We start from the raw sequence: 18,470 nt of genomic DNA on the forward strand, positions 1-18,470 counted from the left end.
GGAAACTCGTAAGTTACAAAGGAGCTGAAAGCATATCTGCCCAACCTTTGACCCCAAGGGAGACATTATCTGTACTATCCTGGTCAGCAAGTAAGTTTTTCCTCTTCTCTAGAGGGTGACTCTGTCTCTGTCTTCCAAGGCTGTTTGCTGTGTAAATACCAAAAAGATAGTCTGCAAAAAAAGCTGTCTCCTTGGGGCGCCGGGGTGGCTCAGTCAGTTGAGCGTCTGACTTCGGCTCAGGTCATGATCTCGCAGTCCGTGAGCTCGGGCCCCACGTCGGGCTCTGTGCTGGCAGCTTGGAGCCTGGAGCCCCCTTCAGATTCTGTGTCTCCCTCTCTCTGCTCCTCCCCCACTCATGCTCTGTCTCTTTCTCCCTGTCAAAAATAAATAAACATTTTTTAAAAATTTAAAAAAAGAAAGAGAAAAGCTGTCTCCAGACATATAGAAACGCCATGGAGAATTGTCTCCCAGCATATCTGGGAGCAGAAGCTCACAGTTTACAGGTGACAGAGAACCCACACATATAGATGTGCCCATGCTTCTATTACTTTGTCCTTAGGTTGTGTGCCCTTAAGAGCCAGCTCAGTGCAATAAAAAGACCCTAAACTGATATAAAGGGCCTTTGGGTTCTGAGTCTTATCCTGAATTCCCCTCACTGTGTAACCTTGAACAGCACTTCTCATCTCTGAACCTGTTTCTTGGTCTGTGGAGTGGGGACAATATCTGTCCTCCCTACTTTTTTTTATTATTATTATTTTAGAGAAAGAGAGAGAATCTTTTTTTTTTTTTTTTAATTTTTTTTTTTTTCAACGTTTATTTATTTTTGGGACAGAGAGAGACAGAGCATGAACGGGGGAAGGGCAGAGAGAGAGGGAGACACAGAATCGGAAACAGGCTCCAGGCTCTGAGCCATCAGCCCAGAGCCCGACGCGGGGCTCGAACTCACGGACCGCAAGATCGTGACCTGGCTGAAGTCGGACGCTCAACCGACTGCGCCACCCAGGCGCCCCGAAAGAGAGAGAATCTTAAGCTGAGTGTGGAGGCTGATGAGGGGCTCAATCCCAGGACCCAGGGATCGTGACCTGATCCGAAATCAACATCTGGAGGCTCAACCAACTGAGCCACCCAGGCACCCCTGGGTTGCCTACTTTTAATCTACTAATTGTGAGGCTTAAAAAGAGTCCTTGACTATAATGGCTTGATTATATAACAAGAAGTCTGAAGGTAGTTGCCAGGGTTGATTTAGTGGTTCAGCAATGTCAGACAGAGTATGCAACCAGGGGAGGGGCAGAGAGAGAGGGAGACACAGAACCCGAGGCAGGCTCCAGGCCCAGAGCTACCAGCACAGAGCCCGACGTGGAGCTCGAACTCATGAACCTTGAGATCATGACCTGAGCCGAAGTCAGGTGCTTAACTGACTGAGCTACCTGGGGGCCCAAGGAACCCTTTACTCTTACACCCAAGTGTAACCTCAGAATCCTTCATAACACCAGGTGTCGCAAGCAGCAACAGTCCGTGATTGTTGGTGTCATGACCTATTGGAGGACCGGTTAGTAAACTCGCTGGGAGCGGGAGGTGCTCTATGGCACCTACTTGGTTGTTCTCCAGTGGAAACGCAAAACTGTAACTGTTTTCTCAGCTCAGCTGGATATTGCAGTTTCCTCTTCCAAGAGGAGGTTGAAGCTCCCCTTGAGTTCTCTGTCAACTTCACAGAGCTGCTCCCGATGCACCGAGAGTGGGCCGTGGTTGCATAATCAATTACTAAAATACCGGACTTTGGAGCTAATTAAGCCAAGTGAAGAGGTGTGGTTGGCATAAGCTAGTGGTGGTGTTTGTGAGTCTCAAGCAACTCTGGGTCCCTTGATTGTAAGTGTTGCTTGTCTGGAAGACAACATGTGCTCACCTGAAATGCACCTGCCCTTCTCAGGTGAGGTTTAAAGAGCCATGGGTGAAAACACCTTGAAGAAAAAAAGGAATGAAGGTTAAGAATGTGGGTTTGTGTTTCTGGTTCTTTTTCCCGTGTTGGCTTTTCGTTTTGGTTTATTACACAGCATACTGTATATGTAATTTTGTAGCCCACTTAAAAAAAAAAAAACACTACAGCACAACATGAGTATTTGTATTCTTAAAACTGAGCATACACAGGGCACCTGGGTGGCTCAGTCCGTTAAGTGTCCGACTTCAGCTCAGGTCGTGATCTCGCTGTTTGTGGGTTCAAGCCCCACATCAGGCTCTGTGCTGACAACTTGGAGCCTGGAGCCTGCTTTGGATTCTGTCTCCCTCTCTCTCTGCCCTCCCCCACTCATGCTCTGTCTCTGTCTCTCTCTCTCTCACACAAAAATAATGTAAAAAAAAACAAAAACAAAAAAAACCTGAGCATACACATTATTGTTAACGACTGCATGATATTCTATGTGGCGATTGAACCAATAGTTTCTTTTAAGGTTATTTATTTTGAGAGAGAAAACACACAGAGGGGAGGGGCAGAGAGTGAGAGGGAGATAGAGAATCCCAAGTAGGCTCCGTGCTATCAGCACAGAACCCACAAGTGGCTCCAACTGTGAGAGCCTGACCTGAGCTGAAATCAAGAGTCGGACACTGAACCTCCTGAGCCACCCCGGTGCCCCCCAGTAATCTACTTGAGCATTTAATATGTCTTAGAACAGTTGCTCCTAGGTTTTCAATTATTATAATTGAAATTATGCGAGTAAAAGGTTAACAAAACCTTCTATTCTGCATGAAAGTTTGAACTTCGGTTAACTTTCTACCTCTGTTTCCTTTGAGACAATAAAAATGGAATGTCAACAGCATTACTAGGCCACACATTGCTTATGTTAAAAGTGACCTTCAATTAAGGCACTGCACCTGGGGTGGGAAAACCATATACACCTGACAGGAAGTCGTTCGTAGGACTTCCCTCAGTACAGTGACCTCTCAGGGGCATGTCTCTTGCCTATGGAGTTGTTAAAAGAGAGACTCCTGTGGTAGGAGGTTCCAGAGCCAGGGTGGTTCGTGCACCTGTATGGTGTGGATTCCATCTCCTTGCGCCTGAGCTGTAACATGGGGGTCAGGGAGGAGAGACGGCAGGGAGACCCCTTCCTGGACACTTGTGCAGACTGCTGTAAGGACCGCTGCATGGTCTTTCGTTGAAGAGATCCACCTGCAGTCACTGTGCCGACAGGTACGTTTCTCCAGTGTATCCTTTTGAGGGCCAGGGTGTGGCCTGTGGTATTCTTAGGGGACTGGCTGTTTAGTGGTGTCTAAGAAGACCCTCAGTAGGCCTGGCCCCCCACACGTAGGATTTCCTTAGGAGAACTTTGCAGAAGTAGAGTAACTGGGTCAAAGGCTGTGGGCATTTTTATGCCCTTTGATACCAGCGTGCGGTCAAGTTGGTTTCCGGAAGGGCTGCACGACCGACTTCACCAGCTCTGGGAAGAGACCGCGAGACAGCATTACCAGGGACCTAGAATTTTTAAAAATGTTGTAAACCTGGTAACGGAAATTCTTGGTTCGTCCTAATTTGCCTTTTTAAAAAACCTTGGGCTGTAGGTTTGAGTACTACTAGCTTTTTCCTCTTTTGCGAATTGATGCTTCCTTTCTTTTGCCCTGCACAAGAGCCTCAATTACAAGTAAATGGGGTATTAAGTTTTAAAACTGTAAGTTGCAGAGAGATGTAAGAGGCACCTCCCCCTCCCCAGTCTAACCCGCTCTTTCCGCCCCTCCAGGTCTACGAGGCCCTCCTTCCTCGATACGCCAAGCTTGAGCAGAGAATCCTGTCGCAGACCCAGGGGCCTCCTGAGAGAATTCCTCAGGCCCAGGCACCCCTGTTAACCCTGCCTGCTCAGACTCACTGATCCCGCCTCGAGACGTGCTCCTGGACAGCAGGGATCCTCCTCCTTGTTCTAAGTGACTGTGCCTGCCCACCTTGCACTGCTCCAGTCCTGCCCCGGACCACCTAAACCCAGGGGACTTTTATGTACAGGGACTTAAATCAGCAGAACGGGGGAAAACAAAGCCATCCCTCATCCCTTGACCCCAGCACCCCCTTCTCCAACTCGGACTCTTTGGCCACTCCTCCCCAAACTGCAACCCACAGCCACCCCCACCCCGTATCGTGACCCCGCTATCCCATTTCACCACCCCCCCAACCCTGACTCCCTTCTTTCAGTGTCTGAATGGCCTCCTAGTTTCTTGCTTTCTTGTCTTCCCCTTGCTCACTCCTCCTTCAAGGTTTCTCCCTTCTGTCCTTCCAGCATCTGCCCCTCATCCTACGTGATCTCTTCTTCCTCCCCATGCCTACCTGCTGAAACTCACTACCTCCCACCCAAAGAGTTTGACGGACCTGATGACCGTGCTTCCTGTCCCCTCCCATCAGCTCTCCCCACTGGTTGCCTGACTCCCTGGCACACCAGACCACTTGGAGGGCCCCTCTTCCAGGTAGTACAGGGTAGCACCTCCCTCCCTCCGTCCCTTCCTTCGGGGAGAATTTCTCAGATTCTGGATTTTTTTATTCTATTTCTGTAGTGTCGTTTGACATGTTCTCTATCTTCTATATTTCCTAAAGATTGGTGGTTGGATCCGATACAGAGTTCCTCACCCTCAGTACTATTGACATTTGGGACTGGATAAGTTTTGGGTGTGGGGGGCAGCAGTATCCCTGGCGTCTGCCCGCCAGATGCCAGTGTCACCCTCTCCCCGAGCCGTGACAATCCAGAATGTCTCCAGACGTGGCCAGATACCTCCCGGTGGGGATGGGGAGGCCAAATTGCCCCTCGTTCGTAACCACTGACTTAAGAGACTCGATCAGACACGATGCAATTTTCCTTTTTGTGTCAGACAACCAAGACGGTGTTCTTCCATCAGGAGGCACGTAATGTCTGGTTTTCTCTCACTGTCGTGATGTTCATCCCCACCTCCATCAGCTCACTAGGGATCAGCTCACTAGTTTTGGTAGTCCTCTTCATTTATGACCTGGCATTCTTCTATGTGAGACATTTCCCATCCAGGTGCCCCGTGGTGGTGTTTATATAGGAGAGGCCGAATGAATAGATTCTTCCCGGTGTTCACTAGTGTTCAAAATAATGGGTTAATCCCCAGGCATCCTCTAACAGCAGCTAGGTATTTTTTTCAGTGTCAATCTGATGCATTTAGCATATTTTATGTGTCTTAATCCATTGGGGTAATTATTTCTGTCCTTGCCTTCTGTTGTTAGCCATTCTCTCCAGCTCTTCTGCTTTCCTGACGTTTCATTCCTTCTTTCCTTACTGATACTTCTGCTCTGTTTACCCCTTCATTCCTGCCGGGCCCCAAATCTCTGTCCTCATCCTTCTTTCTCACCCATTCTGTCCTCTGGTTAGATGATTTCATCTATTCTTGGGTTTCAACCACCGTTTCCATACCAGGAACATCCAGATCTGTTTCCATCCAGAACTCTGCTTGGAGTCTACCAGCATTCTCACAGGGGTACTTCAGACTCCACTTGTCTTCCCTTGCCCTTCCCCCAACCTCCTCCTCTCATGTTGCTGTTTCAGTGAACTGGAATCACCATGCACCCATGCATTCAGGAACCCAACCCCCAAATGCAGATATCCTCTCTCTTTCCCACGTCAGATGAGTCACCAGGTGAGTTTGGTTATTCCTCTGGTAACTCCTAAAGCAGTTCCTTTCTCTCCATCCCCCCTGTTTTACCTTGGACCCCTTTATACCTTGCTCAAATTATGACAAAAGCCTACATAGAAAATCCTCTGTGATCTGCTTCTACAGAATCCCCCAGAGATTGCCTCTGCTGCAGGCCCTCACCTAAATTGGGCCTTCAGTGCAACCAGGCTCCTTGTGGTCTCACCCAGAGTGGAAAAATGCTGCAGAGCAGGTCTGAGACCCGGTGGGTTAGAGCAGTGGATGGGGGGGAGTCAAAAGGAAGAGGTTTGCAAAATGAATGGGGCCAGCAGCATTTCTGAGAGAGATCATCTCTCTCTGAAGTCATCTCGAAAGGAAGTGGTGTCCTTAGCAAGCTTGGTGGATGAGAGGAAGAAGAAAGCTGAGGGTTGACAGCCTGTCAACAGCAAGTCAATTCAGAGGAAAACGGGCAACTTCCCCACCCCTGCTACCTAGACTTATTAAAGAAATTTTACAACATTGACCAAGAGAAAGGCTCTCTTAGACCAAGAAACAGAGAAAGGCCGTCAATCTATTTCCCGTTTTACCTCTGCCCCCATAGAGTTGTCTGTCATTGCAAGCATGTCAACATAAATAGAAAAGGGAACTTACCACATAGACACATGTAGGAAGAAAACAAAGTGAGAATCGATTTTTCAAGCCGATGAAATACTCCAAAATAGAAAGAAAGAGAGTAAAGGACAAATAGGGTAAATGGTAACAACCCTCCGGCGTGAGCTTTAAAATAAAAGTTTCAGTGCAATTGCAGATGTGAAAGAATATCACAGGTCAGAGCATGTAAAACTCAGAATAAAAATGAAGGTTCAACAGGCATGTGTGTGAAGAGAGAACTGATGAAGCTTGGGAAAGGATTTGAACAAAAAATTAAAAGCGTCATAGGAATGAAGACTAAATTACAACATATTCAAATAAAAATCGAGATGTCTTCAAGTATAGTAGAACAAATAGAAGATGGGAATGATGAAAGCTAAGACAGCAAACGATAGAGAGGAAGAGCTGACAAAGTCCAGAAGGAAAAGGATCCGTAAGGTAACAGGTAAAATGGGAGCTTCTGGAAGCTACCAAAAGGGAAGACAGTGGCATTGGTTATTTTTTTTTAATTTTTTGATTATTTTTTAGTATAATTGTCAAATTGGCTAACATACAGTGTGTACAAGGCGCTCTTGGTTTTGGGGTAGATTCCCATGGTTCATCACTTCCATACAACACCCAGTGCTCATCCCAACAAGTGCCCTCCTCAATGCCCATCCCCCATTTTCCCCTCTCCCTGACCCCCCATCAACCCTCAGTTTGTTCTCTATATTTAGGAGTCTCTTATGGTTTGCCTCCCTCCCTCTGTAACTATTTTTTCCCCTTCCTTTCCCCATGGTCTTCTGTTAAGTTTCTCAAGATAGTGGAATTGGCTAATACTTAAACTGCCCCTGGAAGTTTCTGAAAAGCAAAAGATGTGAATCTTTATCTTGAAAGGGCCCCTTTTTGTTACATGGAAAATTGACCCAGAATGATCAACTGAGACATAGTCCTAGCAAACTCTTACACTTTGAAGGTGAAGAAAAAACCCATCTAGTCCAAAAGAGCTAGTTTCTTACAAAGGAAAGGTCAGGTTGGCATCAGATTTCTCAAAAAAAGAAAGTACAGGGGAGCAACATTTTCAAGAAGTTTAAAGAAAAAAAACTGAACTAAGAATAAGTGTTTTGTATCAAGCTAAGCTGTCCTTTAAGTATCAAGGATATATCGAAGTTAGAATCATGTGAGAGCTCAAGAAATAGTGTACTTGTAACCCTGAAGGACCTTACTAAAAGACATGCTTCAACCAACTACGAGATGATTGGGGGACTTCAGCAAAATGACTGATGGTGAGCCTTGAGTGTCTTTAGTTTCAGATCTAAGACCAAAATAAAAGTGGAGATAAGAGTAGAAGAATAGTATCAAGTGGTATATGCTTTGACAAGGTAGAAATAACAATGAAATAGGGGCGCCTGGGTGGCTTGGTCGGTTAAGCGTCCGACTTCGGCTCAGGTCATGATCTCGTGGTCCGTGAGTTCGAGCCCCGCGTCGGGCTCTGTGCTGACACCTCAGATCCTGGAGCCTGTTTCCGATTCTGTGTCTCCCTCTCTCTCTGCTCCTCCCCCTGTTCATGCTCTGTCTCTCTCTGTCTCAAAAATAAATAAAGGTTAAAACAAAAAACAATGAAATAAAAAGAAGGGAGAAAGGACAATACAAAGACGTCTGTGTTGCAAAGGCAACGTACAGGGCAAAGTATCATTTAAAGTTGACAAAGCAGATAGTTGGGGCTTAAGTAAGAAAAAGACGAAAAATTATATAAAGGTAATAGTGTATTATGAAGATAATCACCAGAATAAAAATGGAAATCTCCCTCAATGTCCGAAGAAACAATAGTAAAAACAATAAATCACATAGTGAAAAACATACAGTGAATACAGTATATACACCCAGTACTATAACAAGCACAGAGTCAAATTAGTAAAGGACTCAAGTCATGTATTAAAAGTTCAAAAATGGGCAAAGGGGAAAAAAAAAGAGGTAAACCAAGAAATACTATAGAGAATAAATGAGGTGACCAGAGGGGAGTTGGATGGGGAGATGGGTGAAGTAGGTGATGGGGATTAAGGAGGGCCCTTGTGATGAGCACTGGGTGATGCATGGAAGTGTCGAACACTATATTGTACATCCGAAATTAATATTACACTGTATGTTAACACATTTAAACAAAAACTTTGAGAAAAGTTCAGGTTGGGGGGCACCTGCGTGGCTCGGTCAGTTAAGCATCCAACTCGAGTTTGGCTCAGGTCATGACCTCATGGTTTGTGGGTTCAGGCCCCGAGTAGGGCTCTGTGCTGACAGTGTGGAGCCTGCTTGGGATTTTCTCTTCCTCTCTCTCTGCCCCTCTCTCTTGCTCAAAAGTTTATTTAAACTTGAGGCCTCGCTTTTTTCAAAAAGTTTCAGATTAGCTCACAAACCAACATCATATCTTATTTACAAGAGACACACTTAAAACAATTGATCCACAAAGGCTAAAAATTAGAGAGCTGGGCAAAAATATACCAGGCAGATACAAATCATAAAAAGCAAGATTGCAATATTGCTATTTGACAAAGGTAGAAGCCAGGAGAAAATTAGACAAAGAAGGGCACTATAATGCTAAAGGCCACAGTTCACAATGAAGGTATGTTATGAATGTTACAGCCTCAGCTATTTCTTTTGTCAATGTTAAATGATTTTCTTTGATTTCACCTATAGATTCCAACAATCTATATGTCTTCTGAATATATATTGAACTTTGCACCTAATAAGGAATAATAATAAATAATAGAGAATATATTCTCACAAAAACTGGTAATTTATTATATCACAAAGACATCTATAATTGCCGCAAAATAGGGAGAATACAATCTTCTTTAATCACAACGCAATAAAATGAGGATAAAATATATGTATTTTTAATAATTACTTTTGAGAGAGACAGAGCATGAGCTGGGGAGGGGCAGAGAGAGGGAGGGAGACAGAACCCGAAGCACAGAGCCCCATGCGGGGCTCGAACCCATGGACCATGAGATCATGACCTGAGCTAAGTCGGATGCTTAACTGAGCCACCCAGGCACCTCAATGAAATATATTCCTTAGTCCCACCTGGAAAAAGACTTCTATGAATAGTTCTTGGAGCAAAGGGGACACATAAACCAAAAATTTAGAGCTTTTAAAAAATGATAATGAAATCTGTGAGATCTATTTAAAGCAGTGATAGGTGAAATATAACTTAATACTGCAACACAATGTGTCAACTATACTCAAAAAATTTTAAGTACTGTAACAATGATGAGAGACTAAAACATAAATGAATTAAAAATACAACTCAGTCAGGCAATAACATGTTGGCAAGGATGCGGAGAAAGAGGATCTCTTTTGCACTGCTGGTGGGAATGCAGACTGGTGCAGCCACTCTGGGAAACAAAATGGAGGTTCCTCAAAAAATTAAAAATCAAACTACCCTACAACCTAGCAATTGCACTACTAGGTGTTCATCCAAGGGATACAGGTATGCTGTTTCGAAGGCACATGCACCCAATGTTTATAGCAGCACTATCAACAATAGCCGAAGTATGGAAAGAGCCCAAATGTCCCATCAATGGATGAATGGATAAAGAAGATGTGGTGTATATATACAATGGAGTATTACTCCACAATCAAAAAGAATGAAATCTTACCATTTGCAACTATGCAGATGGAATTTCGCTAAGCGAAATTAGAGAAAGACAAATATGACTTCACTCAAATGAGGACTTTAAGATACAAAACAGATGAACATAAGGGAAGGGAGCAAAAATAATATAAAAACAGGGAGGGGGACAAAACAGAAGAGACTCTTCAATATGGAGAAAAAACAGGGTTACTGGAGGGGTTGTGGGAGGAGGGATGGGCTACATGGGTCAGGGGCATTAAGGAATCTACTCCTGAAATCATTGTTGCACTATATGCTAACTAACCTGGATGTAAATTTAAAAAATAAATAAAATGGAAAAAAATACAACTCCAAAAAAAAGAACAGTGAACAAAAGAGGGGGGTGTTAGAAGTAACGATAAAATCACACGTTGGAAAACAGGAAAATATAATTAGGAGTATTTTGATTAGTTGGGAAAAAAAAATAGTCACTAGCAAACTTAAGTAAAAGGGCAAGGAAGTAAAAATATAAAAAAGTAAAATGGTGAAAAAATAAAAATAACTTTTAACTTTAAGGACTATTTTGTACAATCCTACAAAGAAGTTTAGAAACCTAGATGAAATGGTAATGGCCTAGGAAAACATAATATTTAAAGTGACTCCAGTAGAGATAAGTTTAAGCAGACTAATTTTCATAAAGGAAATGGAAAAGATTGTCGAAGAGCTATACTATGAACAGGACTCTAGGTCAGATGGTTTCACAGGATAATTCTGCCAAACTTTCATAGTTAATCCCTTTGCTACATAATGTATTCCAGGGCACTGGAAAAGAAGAAACACTTCCAGATTATTTGTGTGAAGCAAATCCAACATTGATCCCTATACTAGATTGCAAAATAAACCCCAATTCTTCATTTATCCCTACATCCACACACTTCGCAATGGAGTTTTGTTGTGCCCCCCCCTCCCTGACTCAGCTCGGCCATGTAAGTTTGGCCAGTGGGGTTTTCACAAACAAGATGCAAGCGTGGCTTTGAAAATACCTTATGCAGGGCGCCTGGGTGGCGCAGTCGGTTAAGTGTCCGACTTCAGCCAGGTCACGATCTCGCGGTCCGTGAGTTCGAGCCCCGCGTCAGGCTCTGGGCTGATGGCTCAGAGCCTGGAGCCTGTTTCCGATTCTGTGTCTCCCTCTCTCTCTGCCCCTCCCCTGTTCATGCTCTGTCTCTCTCTGTCCCAAAAATAAATAAACGTTGAAAAAAAAAAAAAAAGAATATTTAAAAAAAAAAGAAAATACCTTATGCAATTGAGGATTTCTCTCATTTTGCTCTCTGCCTTTATTATGAAAATTTTGTGTCTAACCTAGCCTGACCAAGCCATCCTGGATCAATCAAGGTATCTGACTGTCCCAGACAGGTGAGTGGGTCCACGTGAGACCAGAAATGCTGCCCAGCCAAGTCCAACCTAAATCACCAGCCTATGGATTTGTGAGCTAAACACATACTTATTATCTTAAGGCATTGATATTTAAAATGATTTATTCACAGTAACAGACAACTGATACAGGGGCGCCTGGGTGGCTCAGTCGGTTGAGCTCTCGTGGTTCATGAGTTCGAGCCCCGCATTGGGCTTTGTGCTGACAGCTCGGAGCCTGGAGCTTGCTTCAGATTCCATGTCTCCCTCTTTCCGCTCCTTGCCTGTTCACACTCTGTCTCTATCTCTCAAAAATAAATAAACATTTAAAAAAAATTTTTTTTAATGGACAACTGATACAGAAATTGGTGCCGAATCAAAAAACTAATATATGTGACATTGAAGCTGGGCTGTGGGTGGAACTTGGAAAAATGATGAGAAAATTATTTTGGGAGGCTGAAAGATGCAAGGAAACCTAGCACCTTGTAGTAACTTGGAAGGTGGAAGATTTATCTACTGAACATTTGGGCTTGAGAAAAGACATTCCTAGGCAGGATGTTGAAAATGTCAACTATCACTCGGAAGAGAATTAGCCAGGTTTAAAGTAGAATTTAGAGGGAATGTAAAGGTGCTAGAATAATAACTCTCATCTTCATCCCTTTAAGCCATTAAAAGATCTGACTTAAGATATAGCTTTAAGTAAAAACAAAGTCAAGGACTGAAAGACCCCTTGCCAAGACCTCTGAAAGAATCAAGGCATCATCAAGGCATTGAGAAAGAATCAAGGCATTATCTAATAGACTTTTCCAGTTGATTAAGATGACTTTGAGGAAACATGAGACTCCTGTCCCTCAGCAGCTTGATTGATACCTTAAAGTATCAGTGATTAAACCCAGAGAGCAAGCAAGATTTCAAAAATGATGGGGTATGGCTTTTGGTGTAGAGAGTGGATTTAAATCAGGCACAGAAGATCCAAAGAACTTTTTAGGGAGCTATACTAATAAAAAGTGGCATCAGCCTAGATTAAAAGGGACTAAATGTAAAAAAGACTCTGGGCCCCCAGCTTTCTTTGGCCAGGACACAGGCTGAGGATGTTGTTCAGAGGCGTGTTTTCCAGTGCTCTCTTCAGAAGTGCTCAAGGAGGGCAATGCAAAGTGAAAGATGTAGACGGTGAAGCCAAGAGCCTTGGGAAACAATGGACAGGGATGTCACTTCCAGTGTGGCAGATAAACTCCAATATGGCCTGCAATGATCCCTGCCTCCTAGTAGTCACACCCTTGTGTAACTCCCTCCTCCTGGGTGTGAGCAGAACCTGTAAGGTGCTTCTACACTAGATCTTAGCCAAAAGGCCGAGAAGCTATTGTAAGGTGCTTCTAATAGAATCTGGCTAAAGTGATGGTATGTCACTTCTGTAATTATGTTAACATATGATTCTAATTTCTATCTTTCTAGCGGACTCTAATGACTCTCCCTTGCTGACTTGGATGAAGTAAGCTGTCCTATGGAGAGACCCACATGGCAGGGAAGTGAGGGCAGTTTCTGGCCAATAACCATTCAATAGTTGAGGCCCTCAGTCCAGCAATTAACAAGGAGCTGGATCCTGCTAACAACCACATGACTTCCCTAGTCAAGCCTCAAATGAGACCCCCAACTCTGGCCAACATCTTGATTATAGCCTTGTGAGAGGTTCTGACGCAGAGGACCAGAGGACTCAGGTAAACCGTGCCCAGTTTCTGAACCCACAAAAACTCATAATAAATGGGCGTTGTTTTAGTTTGTGGTGATAACAGTAGTTATTTACTGTTATGCAGCAATAGAAATTCAAAGCATTCCCCATCTATAGAGCAGAGGGACCTGCTCATACACTCCCAGTGGGATTTGGCAATTGCTATGGGCCAGTGACTGCTATCTGCTTCCATCCTGACACTTCCCAAATGATAGCTCTTTTGCTCTTATCTTGTCTCTGTTTTCACCCACTTATGTTGGCTATGTGAAAAGCTTAGCCTCTCCTATATCTGGTTCATATGTCCTTGGCTCAAGCGTAGGCGCAAGCAGACCTTACTTAGATGGTGAAATCCTAAACCCGACGGAGATTTTCGAGGGCTTTGGGATGGGAGTGTGCGTACTTTGCATGTGGAAATGATGTGTTTAACTGCGGCCAGGAGGACAAACTGAGACAGCTGCCGAAATGGCCCCACGTGCCTCATGCGTGTCCGCATACTTTGTTGCACGGCTTTGCCACGCTCTACCATTCTGAGTAGGATTGGTTGTGTAACTTGGCCTTGGCCTCATCAGTAAATGGGATGCAAGCTGAGGCTCGAAATGACTTGCCTGAGTGAGCCTTCTCTTTCTTGTAAGAGCAGCGTTACTGTGATAAGAAGGTGACGAGCACATGGGACCAGAGCCTGGTTCTTCCACGTGCTCCCAGCCAACAACTGGTTGAACTGCAGATGTGTAAGTTAGCCCAGCCGATGTTGGAAGCACCTCAGTCACATGAGCAATAAACCTTTTAGTGCTGTAAGCCTCAGGCTTTCTGGTTGCTTGTTAGGCAGCGTGATTTCAACAGTAGTTAACAGCTACAATACCCAACCTCATAAAGATAAAACAAAATAAGAAACTACATATCAATCTATTATTCATAGCAATGAAGTTATTGCCAATTTTGCCAATTTGTAATGATTTAGTGTAAATCATAGGTATAGGGACGTCTGGGTGGCTCAGTCAGTTAAGTGTCCGACTTCGGCTCAGGTTCGTGGGTTCAAGCCCTGCTTGGGGCTCTGTGCTGACAGCTCAGAGCCTGGAGCCTGCTTCGGATTCTGTGTCCCCCTCTCTCTCTCTGCCCCTCCCCCACTCCCACCCCTCTCAAAAAAAAAACATTAAACATTTTAAAAAGATCATATTTATAAATGATACATTTGTCAAATATCATTGGATTAATATCAATAAGAAAATCCCCAAGAGAAAATATCAGCAAACAGAAAGCAACAGGGCATTGAAGATGATCGATCATGACTCAAGTGCAGCTTAGTGGCTGAGTATTAGAAAATCAGTGAATACAATTCCCCATTTTAATAGATCTAAAAAGCAATTTGATTATGGTTGCTGAAAAGTCCTCTGACAAAACTTAACACTCATTCCTGATTTAAAAAAAGAAAGTTGGGGCTCAGGTCACGATCTTGTGGTTGGTGGGTTCAAGCCCCACATCGGGCTGTCTGCTGTCAGCACAGAGCACACTTCAGATTCTCTGTCCCTCTCTCTCTCTCTCAAAAATAAACATTAAAAAAAAATAAAAATAGAGTCCCTGGGTGGCTCAGTCAAAAGTCTGACTTTGGCTCAGGTCAGGATCTCACGGTTCCTGAGGTCGAGCCCCGAGGCAGGCTCTGTGCTGACAGCTAAGAGCCTGGAGCCTGCTTTGGATTCTGTGTCCCTGTCCCCTCCCCCCGTCTTTTCCCCAGCTCGTGCTCTGTCTCTGTCAAAACCAAATACTAAAAAAAAAAATTAAAAATAACAATTGAACAAAAATCCTTGACTTGTCATTTCATCATCTCTTTTCTGTTTCCATTGACCATTCTTTCTCCTTCTTGTGGGTCACATTTTCTTGCCTTTTCACATGTCTGGTAAAGTTTTTTAAATGTTGGGCATTGTACATTTTTTATTGTAGAGAGTCAGAATTTGTTGAATTCCTTTAAAAAAGTGTTGAACTTTTGTCTGGTAAGTACTTAAGTCACTTATGTATCAGCTTCATCATTTCAAGGCTTGGCATGGTGGGCTTACGGTAGCCTTTATTCTTGGCTAGTTTACTTCCGCTATGGCAGAGTGACCCTTTGTATCTCCACTCTGAGTGTGCTGGGTATTTAATGAGGACTTTCCACTCTGGATGGTAAGAGCTAAAAACTTCCCTTTCCTGTGTGAGTTCTTGGAGCTCATAGCTTATAGCTCTTCTGTTGTTGTTTTTTTCTCTCACCCCATGGAGTTTCATTATGTGTATGTGCAACTCAGGATTCAGGAAAAGACCCAAGGAGACTCCTTTGCAGATGTCCAGCTTTCTTTATGTAGTTCCCCTCTCTCTGGTACTCTACCAGAGTAAAGTTTGCTCTTAAATTTGCTATAGCCTTTTTTTTTTTTTTTTAGGCAAAACTTTTTTTTTTTTAATGTTTATTTCTTTTTGAGAGGGAGAGAGAGAGAGAGAGAGAGACAGAGCATGAGCAGAGAAGGGCAGAGAGAGAGAGAGAGAGAGAGAGAGAGAGAGAGAGAATCCGAAGCAGGCTTCGGGCTTTGAGCTGTCAGCACAGAGCCCAATGCAGGGCTCGAACTCATGAGCCATGAGATCATGACCGGAGCCAAAGTCGGATGCTTAACTGACTGAGCCCCCCAGGCTATAGTCTTCTTGATTTTTAAGTTAAGTTTGCTATAGTCTTCTTGATTTTTAGTCTCATTCTGTTGTCAACTCTGCAAGGTTGCCAGGCTCTGCTTGGGATACACTTCCTGCACTGTGGACTGGAATTTGTCTCCAGGCAGAAAGTAGGGGCAATCATAAGGCTCCCTTCATTTTTTTTTTCTTTTTTCAGGGATTACAGCTTGTATAATGTCCAAAAATAATTGCCTCCTATATCTTGTCCATTTTTCTGGTTATGGTAGATATAACATATGACAAATGCCATTCCAGTTACTCTGCGATGGCCTGAGGAAAATTGTTACCCAGCTCAATTTTGATTCCACTTCCAGCAGTTTCTCAATGTAGGAATCTGACCCAAATCGGAGCACTGGGGATGCCTGAGGGGCTCTGTCAGTTAAGTATCCAGCTGTTGACTTTGGCTCAGGTCATGATCTCGGGGTCATGGGATCGAGCCCCACAAAGGGCTCTGTGCTGGGCATGGAATTTGCTTGGGATTCTCTCTCTCCATCTCACCCTCTCCGCCTGCCCCTCTCCCACTTGCAAGTGCACACACTCCCTTTCTCTCTCTCCCTCAATAGATAGATAGATAGATAGATAGATAGATAGATAGATAGATAAAACAGAGCCCTGGCTAATCAGTCTTAAGAGTTCACAGAGACAAACTCTTCCAGCTCTTCCTATTTTTACCACAATCTCCTTGCATTCACTTGCTGTCAGATTGGGGAAACCCCTCCCAGTTTCACCTACTGTTCTTAAGTTATTGAACCACGCTTTCCGAGGAATACCTCCTAGCTATTTCGGATTCTATTGTTCTTGGGAATCTCATCCACCCTGTTGTTTTCCTCAGGTCCCCCTTGCGCACATGCTGGTCCGTGAAGCTTTCATTGCTGTTGGTAGTTTGTAGGTTGCCTCTGTTTGCTTGTATTTTTGGTGTTTTGGGGGAAACTTTGTCACCTAGTTTTGTTGCAAATGTATATGGATATTCTGTTTTTGTTCCCATGTAGTTGCTCTGTGAGGATTTTGGAAGATTCGAAAACTATACCACCACCAGCCTAGCCACCACTTTCCTGGAATCTGGTAGAAGTTTTAAGAGCCTGAATATAATTTACCATGCTCTTGCCTTCTGTCTCTGCAATAATAGAAGCATGTGTCAAAATGTAGCCTACATTAGCTCGTGTCCCTGAGTTATTACAATGAGTAGAATTTGCTTGGTGACTCACCATGGACAGGTAGCACGAGCGAAAAATAAATTTGGTTGTTTTAAGCCATCGAGATTTGGACATTTTCCGTTACCGCTGCATAATCAAATCTATTTTGAGAGACCTTTCTACCCAACCCAATGAATTTAGTTGCTTTCAAGATGGCCACCATAAGTTAAGAAAGAGAGAATGGGGAGAAGTATGAAGAGAAGGGGGAAAAGAAATAAAAACAGTTGGAGAGTTGTCGAAGTCACTTTTAATGTTGATGGCACATAGGATAGATTGGAAATAAACAGATGGCTTACTAAGGTTTGGTTCACCCCCATTATATAGAGTGGGGTTCACCCCCATTATATAGAGTGAATAGTACCCTCTGAAATCTTTTAATGTGGTACTGCTGTAACTAAATTACCCACTAATATGTTCTAGTATATATTACCCTATATCTCTCATAATTACCCACTATAGCATCTCTCTAACCAGTGACTCTCAGAAGTTGAAAGAGGCTGGGGCCACTTGACTTTTCTTTAAAGTGAAGAGTTCTTCAAATCCAATTACAAAAATTGTGGTTATTTTAAGAGTTTATCTTGACAAATGAATGCATGTAACCCTCACAATAAAATGCCTTAGAACTATCCGGATACCATGTCATATTATAATGCTATAATTTTCCATCCTACATTATTAGCCTGATACTGAAGGATGCCATGCTCAATTGTTTCTTCCTAATTCCTTGGTTTCTGACTATGATCATTGAGAAGGGGCGAGGGGAGAGCAGGGGGATAGTGGTCCTAAACACAGAATTCCTGAATGGCAGAACTCCCAGCCATAAGTTCTATCATAGACATTTGCTACTTTGTTTGTTTGTTTGTTTGTTTGTTTGCTTTGCCTTTCAGCTGCCAGTTACCTCATGTCTAATACCAAAGGGGGTATTTAGCGCTCTTGTAGTTTCAAAAGAACAGAAAACCCAAACCAGACTTGATTTTCAGATACCTACATCACCTTTCCCTCCCAGCCTAGTATGGGTTCACGAACAAAATGGTAGGAGAGATAGAGGCTAATCTCATGAGCTCAACAACATGGATTTCAGCTCTCCAAGAGAGTCAGGGCAAGAGTATCCAGCAGTGGCAGTGGAGATCGTGGGGGCTTTAAGGTAGAAACATCCTTAATGTGTTCGAGGAACAGAACGCAAGCCAGTGTGTCTGGCTTATCATGATGAGCTGGAGAGGAAGAAGGGCTGATTATGGAAAGCTTTGTTAGTCATTGTAACAGGAAGCCATGGGAGGATATTAAGGAAGGGAGTGACGTGATACTAGGTCCATGTTTAAAAGATCATTTCAGGTGCTATATAGAAGATGTATTGTTACAGGCAAGAAGGGAAGCAGGTGACTAGTTACAACCCCTTCCAGCTCACTGCTATTGCAGTGGTCCAGATGTGAGAGGTTGGGAGGCAATGGTATAAATGGAAAAAGTGGCTTGACGGTTGATGTGTTTTTGAAGCCAACTTGCTGAGGGACTGCACACCGGAGAAATCAAGAGTGGCTCATAAGGTTTTGATCTGAGCGATTGGTTGGTTGGTTATGCCATCGATTCAGACAGGGACAACTGG

At 43.7% G+C, this 18,470-nt stretch overlaps 1 protein-coding gene across 4 annotated transcripts in view; it reads left to right on the plus strand.

The window, feature by feature from the left end:
* XYLB (xylulokinase) overlaps nt 1-17,315 on the plus strand; it is a 70,167-nt gene extending 52,852 nt beyond the window's left edge. For 2 of the 4 annotated variants that reach the window (XM_047874632.1, XM_047874633.1), the window contains one exon: nt 3,726-6,487. In XM_047874632.1, coding sequence (XP_047730588.1) covers nt 3,726-3,854 — 129 coding nt within the window. In that variant the 3' untranslated portion in view covers nt 3,855-6,487. Of the gene's footprint in view, nt 1-3,725; nt 6,488-12,718; nt 12,982-16,666 lie in introns of those variants that run through there. The other 2 variants (XR_007155571.1, XR_007155572.1) reach the window with 2 other exon arrangements.
* The last annotated feature ends 1,155 nt before the right edge of the window (nt 17,316-18,470 follow it).

This window comes from Prionailurus viverrinus, chromosome C2 (genome assembly GCF_022837055.1).
Source record: "Prionailurus viverrinus isolate Anna chromosome C2, UM_Priviv_1.0, whole genome shotgun sequence".
NCBI lineage: Eukaryota > Metazoa > Chordata > Mammalia > Carnivora > Felidae > Prionailurus > Prionailurus viverrinus.